The sequence below is a fragment of the Neomonachus schauinslandi genome, chromosome 11, assembly GCF_002201575.2.
Source record: "Neomonachus schauinslandi chromosome 11, ASM220157v2, whole genome shotgun sequence".
NCBI classification, from domain to species: domain Eukaryota; kingdom Metazoa; phylum Chordata; class Mammalia; order Carnivora; family Phocidae; genus Neomonachus; species Neomonachus schauinslandi.
In genome coordinates this window covers 91,299,607-91,310,861 of record NC_058413.1, presented here as the reverse complement: position 1 = coordinate 91,310,861, position 11,255 = coordinate 91,299,607, and the positions used below count along the sequence as shown (strand labels likewise).

General features: G+C 36.5%; 2 protein-coding genes across 2 annotated transcripts; both read left to right on the top strand.

Moving 5' to 3' along the window:
- The first annotated feature begins 1,520 nt into the window (after nt 1-1,520).
- On the top strand, nt 1,521-2,486 carry LOC110586432. The gene has a single exon (XM_021696636.1). It carries the CDS (start codon nt 1,527-1,529, stop codon nt 2,484-2,486), a length of 960 nt encoding a protein of 319 aa, XP_021552311.1. The 5' UTR covers nt 1,521-1,526.
- Nucleotides 2,487-9,528: 7,042 nt separating this feature from the next.
- On the top strand, nt 9,529-10,464 carry LOC110577855. The gene has a single exon (XM_021687299.2). The coding sequence runs from the start codon at nt 9,529-9,531 to the stop codon at nt 10,462-10,464; it is 936 nt and encodes a 311-aa protein (XP_021542974.2).
- Nucleotides 10,465-11,255: the final 791 nt, after the last annotated feature.

The following is an 11,255-nucleotide window of genomic DNA, read 5'->3' as shown; positions in this document are numbered from 1 at the left end:
TTCAAAGAGTGCTTTTAAAAGCTCTGGTTTGAGGGTGAATACAAAGACACCAAGACAATCTGCACATTGTTTTAGTGTGTATCTGCAAGATTGACATTCTGCAGCTCTGTTCTCCCAGAACATAAGTTCCAAGGGTCACAGACCACATCAAGTCATACAAAGCACTTAGCTAATTGTGAATATTCCATAAGTGTTTTTGGAATAAACGAATTTAACGTTTCATACTTCTGAACTCCTCATTAGGAAACTCACGCCCTCCCTGCATGTGGAATTCAAGTTGAATAATAGACTTGTTGTTAGCTATCCAGTTACTTTCCAGAGTCACTATTTCTGTATTTTTTAAGAGATGCCAATAATCAAGGTACTCACTACAGGGAGTCTAGACTGGACCAGTTGTCAATACACTATTGTAGTACTTTACATAAATTTTTTCCTTCACATTAATTGCTGTGAATGACATGTTTGCTATGACAAAGAGATAAAGATAGGGGAGAAGACATAAGTAGCTAAAATAAGATATAGAAGGTGAGACAGACAGGCCTTAGCTCATATTCTTGATCATTTACTTATTACATGCCTAAATATGGGCAAATATCCAACCATTATAACCCTCAGTTATCTAATACGTAAGCCAGGCATACTAGTATTTGTTCTGCATAAGAGCTGAGAGTAATAAAAACAAGTCATGGAAAGTTTTTATAACAATCAAAGTTAACAAAAAATTTATTTGGATATTTATGGACTGGGCAATACTAAGACCCTCTCTATTTTTTTTAATTCCAGTTTAACATACAGTATTATGTTAATTTCAGTGTACAATATAGTGATTCAGCAATTCCCTATATAACTCAGGGCTCATTAAGATAAGTTTACTTTTAATCCCCTTCTATTTTACCCATTCCCCACCCACCTCCCCTCTGTTATCTGTTTATTCTCTATAGTTAAGAGTCTGTTTTTTTTATTTGACTCTTATTTTTTTTCCTTTGTTCATTTGTTGTTTCTTAAATTCCGCATATGAGTGAAATCATATGGTATTTGTCTTTCTCTGACTGGCTTATTTCACTTCTTAGCATTATACTCTCTAGGTTCATCCATGCTGTTGCAAATGGCAAGATTTAATTCTTTTTTATGGCTGAATTATATTTCATTATAAATAAATAAATAAATACACACACATATCTATATATATCACATCTTTATCCATTCGTCTATCTGTGAACACTTGGGCTGCTTCCATAATTTGGCTATTGTAAATAATGCTGCAATATATAGGAGTGCATAAGACCCACTCTTACAGCATAGAACAAAAAAGGGATTGTTCTATCTGATATTTATTTACATGCCCCATATTACTGAGACCTCGGGGTCTTTGAGTGCTAACATAGATCACGGACAGACATAGAACTGGAGCCACCTGGTTGAAAAGACAAAGACAAATTCTGTCTCATACTACATTACATGGTGGGACAATAAATATCTACCACAAATTTTCTTCTTCTCTTTCTACATAAAATTCCCAGAGGAAAATGACAGCAGGAAATCATTCCACAGTGACTGAGTTCATCCTTGCTGGGCTAACACAACAACCAGAACTCCAGCTGCCCCTTTTCTTCCTCTTCCTAGGAATCTATGTGGTCACGGTGGTGGGGAACCTGGGCATGATCACTCTGATAGGGCTTAGCGTTTACTTGCACACCCCCATGTACTACTTCCTCAGTAGCTTGTCCTTCATTGATCTCTGCCATTCCACTGTCGTTACCCCCCAAATGCTGACAAACTTTGTGACAGAGAGGAATTTTATCTCCTACCAAGCATGCATGACTGAGCTCTATTTCTTCCTTGTTTTTGTTATATCAGAATGTCACATGTTGGCTGCAATGGCTTATGACTGCTACGTTGCCATATGTAACCCATTGCTTTACAATGTCACCATGTCTTATCAGGTCTGTTCCTGGCTGGTAGTTGGGGTGTATATCATGGGCTTGACTGGTGCCACAGCTCACACAGGCTGCATGCTAAGAGTGCTTTTCTGCAAGGCTGATAGAAGCAACCATTACTTCTGTGATCTCTTCCCACTATTGGAGCTCTCCTGCTCCAGTACTTACATTAATGAGGTGGTAGTTTTGTGCTTCAGTGCATTTAATATCCTTGTCCCCAGCCTGATGATCCTTAGCTCCTACATCTTCATCCTCTCCAGCATCCTCTGCATTCACTCCACTGAAGGCAGGTCCAAAGGCTTCAGCACCTGCAGCTCCCACATCTCAGCTGTTGCTCTCTTCTGTGGATCTGCTACATTCATGTACCTGCAGCCATCTTCTGTGAGCTCCATGGACCAAGGGAAAGTGTCCTCTGTGTTTTATACCATCATTGTGCCCATGCTGAACCCCCTGATCTACAGCCTGCGGAATAAAGATGTCAAAGTTGCCCTAAATAAGATCCTTGAAAAAAGAATAAAAGGGGTATTTTGCCTGAGCAAAAATTTATAATTCTCCAACAAGGTTTGATAAGGAAACAGTCCAGAGACAACAATGTATGTCCACAAGTAATGAGATTCTTGTGACTACTTGATAATTTGGAAAAACAATGCAGGAGGGGACTGGATTCATAATGTCAGTCATATGGAAAGCAGCACCATATGATAAGGTGTATTGGACATAGAATTGGACACCATATGGACACCAGAGAGCACCAAGTGTATTGGGGTTAGAAAGCAAAGTGCAGACAAATAAAATTTGCAGAGTTAAGGTATCTCCTAGAAATAGAATGCATGAGAATGGTTATTTGCTAACTTAAATAGGTGAAATAAGTCAAGTACAATTCCTTTGATAATTCTTGAATTATCTTTTAATATGTTTTTCAAGACTTTTAACTTCTACTAGTTATTTGGAAGGACAATATATTGTAAATGGTTGTGGTTATCATATAGGGTTCATAAACTATTTTAATTTTACATGTTTGGCTTGAAGACTATGTCTAATCATAATAGATAACATATACCACCTACCAGAACTCTATGGTAAGGTCTTACCAGTATGCTTTTCTTTCTCTCTCTTTTTTTAATTCAAGCGTAGTTGACACACAATGTTACTTTAGTTTCAGGTGTACAACATAGTGATTCAACATGTCTATATGTTATGCTATGCTCACCACAAATGTAGCTACCATCTGTCACTATACAACACTATTATAATACCATTGACCATATTCCCTATACTGTGCCTTTTATTCTCATGACTTACCCATTCCATAACTGGAGGCCTGTTTATCCCACTCCCCTTCACCTGTTTTGCTCAGCCCCCTCTCCCCCACTCCTCTCCTTTCTGGCAACCAAAAATTTGTTCTCTGCATTTATGGATCTGATTCTGCTTTTTGTTTGTTTATTCATTTGTTTTGGTTTTTAGATTCCGCATACGAGTGAAATCATATGGTATTTGTCTTTCTCAGTCTGACTTATTTCATTTAGCATAATACCCTTTAAGTCCATCTATGTTGTTGCAAACGGCAAGATCTCATTCTTTATGGCTGCACAATATTCCATTGTATAGCTATAGCACATCTTCCTCATCCACTCATGTATTGATGGACACTTAAGTTGCTTCCATATTTTAGCTATTGTAAATAATGCTGCAATAAACATAAAAGTGCATATATCCTTTTGAATTACCGTTTTTGTTTCTTTTGGGTAAATATCCAGTAGTGGAATTATTGGATCATATGATATTTCTATTTTTAACTTTTTGAAGAACCTCTGTGCTGTTTTCCACAGTGGCTGTACCAATTTACATTCCCACCAATGGTACACAAGCATTCTTTTTTCCGCACATCCTCACCAATACTTGATATTTCTTGTCCTTCTGGATTTAGTCATTCTGATGGGTGTAAGGTGATATCTCATTGTGGTTTTGCTTTGCATTTCTCTGGTGATTAATGTTATTGAGTAGCTTTTCATGTGTCTGTTGGCCATCCATATATCTTCTTTGGAAAATAAGCTCCTCTGCCCATTTTTTAATAAGATTGTTTGGGGTTTTTTTTGGTGTTGAGTTGTATAAATATTTTAAGTTCTTCATATATTTTGTTTATTAACCCCTTGCTGGGTATATCATTTGCAAATATTTTCTCCCATTCAGTAGTGTGCCTTTTTGTTTTGTTGATGGTTTCCTTCACTGGGCAAAAGCTCAATTTTTTAAAAAAATTTGAGTATAGTTGACACACAATGTTACATTAGTTTCAGGTGTATAACATAGTGACTCAACTCTATACATTATGTTAGGCTCACCACAGATATAGCTACCATTTGTCACCATACAATATTATTACAGTATCATTGACTATATTCCTTATGCTGTGCCTTTTATTCCTGTGACTTATTCATTTCCATAACTGGAAGCCTGTCTCTCCCACTCCCCTTCATCCATTTTGCTCATCCCCCACCATCCTTCCCTTTTGCAACCATCAGTTTGTTCCCTGTATTTATAGGTCTGATTCTGATTTTCTTGTTTGTTTATTCATTTGTTTTGTTTTTTAGATTCCAAATATGAGTGAAATCATATGGTATTTGTCTTTTTCAGTCTGACTTATTTCACTTAGCATAATCCCTTCTGAAATGACTTCTTGATTTCATTTTCCCTTTCCAAATTTTACATACCTTTCAATGGAAAACAGAAGTGTTTAATTCTCCATGCATTTCTGGCCACTCCAGGCTATTATCAGACACACTTCTGGTTCATCACACATACTATAATAATGATGTCATTTCTGTTTTTGTTTACTATTAATGCGTGCTTGTGGATATTATCTCTATCAAAATTGTCAAATTCTTAAGAACAAAAATTGTGTCTTGCATTGTACCATTATTTCTTGTTCTAAGGTTTGATTATTAATAAGTAACATTTTCCATAGGGTTTACGAATTATTCCGTTCTAGGTTTTTGCTCTTCTCATAGCAACTGGCAAAAATACCTTTACAAAAAAGGTTGAAGCCCCATTTCTTTTTTTTTTTTTAAGATTTTATTTATTTATTTGAGAGAGAGAGAATGAGAGAGACAGCACATGAGAGGGGGGAGGGTCAGAGGGAGAAGCAGACTCCTTGCCGAGCAGGGAGCCCGATGTGGGACTCGATCCAGGGACTCCAGGATCATGACCTGAGCCGAAGGCAGTCGCTTAACCAACTGAGCCACCCAGGCGCCCTGAAGCCCCATTTCTAACAATAATTTAAAGCATTTCAAAGTAAATTTGATTAAGAAAATTTATTGCAATTATTGTTAAAATCATATAACATTCAATAAATATTTTGAATAAAATATTAAATATAATTTTTATTTCCAAAAAAATAAAATGATGTAGCCTTTATATAGAACTGAAATAATCTCTATAGCACATATGTTACTATTGCTCCTCATTATTTCTCTTTTAATTTTAGAAGAAAATAAAGTCATCATCTCTCCTTACTCTTGTTAGGAATTCCTCAAGGGTATATGCAATATTTAGCAGATACTTTCATTTAGGCTACAAGTTAAAACATTCCAAGCATCACTGTTTTCTGAGTACATTATGAAAACTAAATACAGTTAACAGGGGTCAATGAAAATAAAAACTTTCAGATCTTACATAACCAGGTTGTTTTCCCTGGTTGTCTACTTTGCCCTGTGGGAAAGAACTTTAGAAAACTTCTTTAGTGTATGTCTTAAAAATTTCCTGAAATTTTGCATTTTAAAATGGCTTGGATGAAATTCACTGGTGTCCTAACAATATCTCTCACACCCTAGATACTGTTATATAACATAATAAGAACAATGAATCACACCTCTGTGATACTATTAAACACTTGAGAACCAATGGAGAAAGGGAAGTTCTAATTGTTTCTTTTCCCAAGAGTGGATACTTGTGGGATAAGATTCTAGTGGGAGGCCATTATCATTGTTTGTTCTTAATCAGACACTTAGTATTTATACCCAGAGTATAAAATCCTCTCATCCTATCAGCCAACCTTTGAGGGGGACAGATGGCCTTGGGCATCAACTTCACCAGAGATCAAGGTCAGTGACTAAAAACAATCGCCAAAAAAGGCTTTTAGGCTATGACTCCCTCAGCACCAAGGAGTCCTGCAAGGTTAGTACTCAGAACTATCCACCAGCATCATCAGGTCATTTTTCCCTCTAGAACAATGAAGAAGAAAAGTACACAGCATTGAACTCTCTGGGAAGAAAGAGGGGTATGTCTGAATCTCAGGCCTTGGCATTTAAAATCTTAGTCTTCCACTCAAACTCCCTTTCCAGTGTACAAGGAAACACACGTAGCTATTTATACATCCTCACTTGTCCTCATCCCATTATTCACACTCTAATGAGCACAGGTCCCTTTATTATCTCTCTGTTTCCTCTAGTATAAAATTATGGCAAATACTTTTTTGTTTACTCATTTCAACTCAGGCAGTGTGAAGGCTTTGTTGATTTAGTCTCTGTTAACTTATCGCTAACCTTCCTTCATAATTTTATTAAACACGTATTGATTGAGGATCACTGGATGCAAAGCACTGTGCCAGGACTGTATTGAATTTCCAGTCTAGTAGAGAAAGGAAACCAGTAAATGACTCATACTAATTAATACAAAGTTAAGTATATTTTTATATAAAATAGGAGATGTATTCATGGGCACAAAAAAATTATTCATGTTAACTGGGGCTCTCATATTAAACTCCTTAACTAATGATCCTAACTATTAAATAAGTGTCACAAGGTAGAGGGAATGGAGGAAGAGAAAATATAAAGGAATATGATGAGTAAAAACTAAGAGTCTACCAAATACTCTGGCGGAATAACTAAATAACATGATACTTGTTGAGACATAAAAAAAGAAAACTTTTTTGTTGTTGTTGGCAGATGATATAAATCTTTGAATGACAAGTTGGCTTGAACTTTCTTTGGAGACCTTGGAAAATATTGATAATTTTAAGAGGTAAACTCAGTAAAAAGTTTCTAAATTTCTGTATTATTGTGTGTATTTTTAAAACTTTATTATTATTTTAAAGATTTATTGATTTATTTTAGAGAGAGAGAGTGAGTGAGGGCAAGCAGAGGGAGGGGCAGAGGGAGGGAATCTCAAGCAGACTCCTGCTGAGCACGGAACCCCACCCTGGCTCGATCTCACGACCCTGAGATCATGACCTGAGCTTAAATCAAGAGTCGGATGCTAAACCGGCTGAGCCACCCAGGTGCCCCATGGTGTGTATTCATAGAAACAAGAACAAGATATGTTGAGGAAAGAAATTTTCATTATGGGTTTTCATATCTGGTTTTCATTATGGGAATGACAATGTTGGGCGAATGAAAGATACAGCGGAGATATACTCAATTTATTACAACTATAACAACATTGATATTTATTAAGTTCTTATCAAGAGCCAGGAACTGTGCTAGGCACCTTGCAGGTATCATTTAATTTAATTTTCACATGAGACAGAAATTAACATTTCCATTTTTCAGAGGATTAGTGCAAGTGTAGGACAGAATTGTTTGCATCCATGATTATCTACCTTAATATCAGGACCTATTAGGATTATACAATCATGAAATGTTGGAATTGAAAGAGATATTAAGGATGACTTAATCCAATCACCCATCTAGAACTTGCATCCATAAACAATAGCCACTAAGTGGCCCCTTAGGCTGTGCTCTAACATTTCAGGCTATAAGATCAGGGTATATGTGACTATTGTTAAGCTTCTTTGATATAAAACCGGATAGTTCTCCCTATAGTTTCAAGCAGGTCATTTTGTTTGTTTGTTTGTTTTTATTATTATTTTTAAATTTTTATTGTTATGTTAATCATACATACATTACATCATTAGTTTTTGATGTAGTGTTCCATGATTCATTGTTTGTGTATAACACCCAGTGCTCCATGCAGAACGTGCCCTCTTTAATACCCATCACCAGGCTAACCCATCGTCTCACCCCCCTCCCTTCTAGAACCCTCAGTTTGTTTTTCAGAGTCCGTCGTCTCTTATGGTTCGTCTCCCCCTCCGATTTTCCCCCTTTCATTCTTCCCCTCTCAAGCAGGTCATTTTATCTTACTTTCTTGGAGACATTTAAAATGAGTCCAACACCTTTTAAATATAGCAATATATTGAACATTTGTGAATAACTGTCATGTGCCACATGAATTTTTTGGGTTTTGCTAATTAAATATCCTCAGTTATTTCAGCCATTCATCTAAAGACAAGATTTCTAAATAATTTTTCTGAAATTGTCCAGTTCTTCCTAAATCACATATAGTATTGTACCTCAAATTGAAAACACTATTCCAACTACGGCTTGAGTATTAAGAAAATGAATTTGCATTTTCTAGAATCTAGTTTTCTTTGCAGTGTAAATGAAATATCTATTTGCCTTTTTTTAAAAAGATCACATTGTTGACTATTATTGAATTGAAACTAAAATTTCTAGTTGTATTTTGCATGTGTTCTAATAATCCATATCTCTACCATCCTAAAATTCTGTAGAGAGTACATGCAAAATACATGATAAGAAGACACTTAGTGTTTTTCTTCCAAAACCTTCTCATATTTTGGGAATAAGAGTAGTTTTCTGACCTCCACCTCCACCATGAAGTCCAATTAACATAAACCATTCATAATCTTCTGCTTCTCTGGCCACAGAGGTAGAATACATGATCTAAATTTCAGCCACTGTATCACTCCCCTGGGATTATTTGAATTATAAATGAAGGAAGACAGTTTTCACAGTTTTCACTCTTGGAGAAGTTGTTGAGGTATAGGTATGTTATGTTCTTACCTTGTGAGGTAGTAGGCCTGGGTGAAGGAAACTAGGACAAGCAGAGAAGCAGAATTCCAGATGGAATGATATTGGTAGCTGCCCAGTCCTTCAGGTATTTTGAGCAGGAATTCTAGTAAGGAAAATGATTCAGATCAAATTAATAACTTTTCACAGACTTATGAATACTGTGTTTATTACTTGTAGAAAACATGTTACCCTTTCTTATTTTCAATTGAATCAAAATTTAATCATTATGACATTTGATTAATATGCTATGGCATTAATATATACATATAGGATATCCCATAGGATATAGGATGATTATATACATATAGGAAAGAATCATTAGAAATAACAGCTGTTGAATCACCATACTGTGCACCTGAAACTAATATTATGTTAACTGGAATTTGAATAAAAACTTAAAAAAAAAGAGATAACAGTAGTAACTTCCCTATTAACTGACTCAAAGCATGTAAACTTGGTGTTTTCTATTAAAATTGGAAATACCTTAATTAGAAATTTCTTGAGTTTTCCTCTGGTCAACTGGAATTATTGGTTGTCCTAGAGTGATGGAAGAGATTCAAGAGATACCTACATTATGAATGTCCTTTGATGAGGGATAAAATAATGATCTCCATAAAATTATTCTCTCCCTCACACACATACACACATACATATGTACACACACACACACCCCCCACACAAGTACACTCATTTTCTGTTTTTTAAGCTTAGAACCCTTTGAGAGGATAATGGACCCTGGAAATCACTCCACAGTGACTGAGTTCATCCTCGCTGGGCTAACAGAGAAACCGGAACTCCAGCTGCCCCTTTTCTTCCTCTTCCTAGGAATCTATGTGGTCACGGTGGTGGGGAACCTGGGCATGATCATGCTGATAGGGCTCAGCACTCACTTGCACACCCCCATGTACTACTTCCTCAGTAGCTTGTCCTTCATTGATCTCTGCCATTCCACTGTCGTTACCCCCAAGATGCTGGCGAACTTTGTGACACAGAAGAACATCATTCTCTACTCAGAATGCATGACTCAGCTCTATTTCTTCCTCATTTTTGCTATTGCAGAGTGTCACATGTTGGCTGCAATGGCTTATGACCGCTATGTTGCCATCTGTTGCCCCTTGCTTTACAATGTCATCATGTCTTCTCACGTCTGCTTCCGGCTCACAGTAGGAGTTTATATTTTGGGCATCATTGGATCTACAATCCACATGGGCTTTATGATGAGACTCCTTTTCTACAAGAGCAATGTGGTTAACCATTATTTCTGTGATCTCTTCCCATTCTTGGAGCTATCCTGTTCCAGCATCTACATCAATGAATTGTTGGTTCTAGTTTTGAGTGCATTTAACATCCTGACTCCTGCCTTAACTATCTTCGCCTCCTACATCTTCATCCTCTCCAGCATCCTCTGCATCCACTCCACTGAGGGCAGGTCCAAAGCCTTCAGCACCTGCAGCTCCCACATCTCAGCTGTTGCTCTCTTCTATGGATCTGCTGCATTCACGTACCTTCAGCCATCTTCTGTGAGCTCTATGGACCAAGGGAAAGTGTTCTCTGTGTTTTATACCATCATTGTGCCCATGCTGAACCCCCTGATCTACAGCCTGCAGAATAAGGATGTCAAATTTGCCCTGAAGAAAATTCTGGAGAGTAGAAAATGTTCATGAATAGAATCAATATCATGATGTCATGTCAGAAACAGTTCTTTAATTTGCTAATATATGTAACATGTTAGGTTTATTGTTCAAATGTTTGGAAAGTCAATGACACTCCCCCATATAACACATCTCCTAAATTCTCCTCCAGGCCACTCCTTTGAACAATATTAGAGTGATTATATGTGGAGAAATACTAAGAATAAAATCAAAGACTCTCGAGTGTGAAAGGAATCTTAGTTTTGTTTTTTAATGATAACACAAACAAGAACAATGATGATGATGAAGATAATATTTGTAACATATGTTATTGAGAGTTTATGAAATATCAACTAGTGTGCCCAGCACTTTAAGTGAATAACCTTATTTAATATTTACAGTATTCCCTCAGGGAAGGCCCTAGTATTATTCCCCTTTGAAAAATGAGGAAATAGAAGCTTATTTAGTTTGATTAATTGCCCTGGTCCCAAACATAATAAATGATCAGCCTAAAAAATTGATTCCAGGACCCACAATTTTATTCAAAGTCGTACTTTGGTCCCAGGTGACTGTGGATAGGTCTAAGACATCCTGAGAATTTCCTTCTACACATATGTCATCCCCAGTTCCCTATGTGACTGATGCTTTCCTATAATTTCAGTGCTATTTTCACTTTTATTTCATTTGATAAAATGAAAATAATCAAAATCTTTCAAAGCTGTACTGATCAAGGCCAAAAAAATAGCAAACATGGAGACTCATTGTAGAGTCTCATTATGTATGACAGGAGCTTCAGTTGTAGCTATTTTCCCTTCCTTTTTTTT

Coding starts and splice junctions, on each gene's coding strand:
- LOC110586432 (XM_021696636.1), top strand. CDS start 1,527: ATGACAGCAGGAAATCATTCCACAGTGACTGAGTTCATCCTTGCTGGG.
- LOC110577855 (XM_021687299.2), top strand. CDS start 9,529: ATGGACCCTGGAAATCACTCCACAGTGACTGAGTTCATCCTCGCTGGG.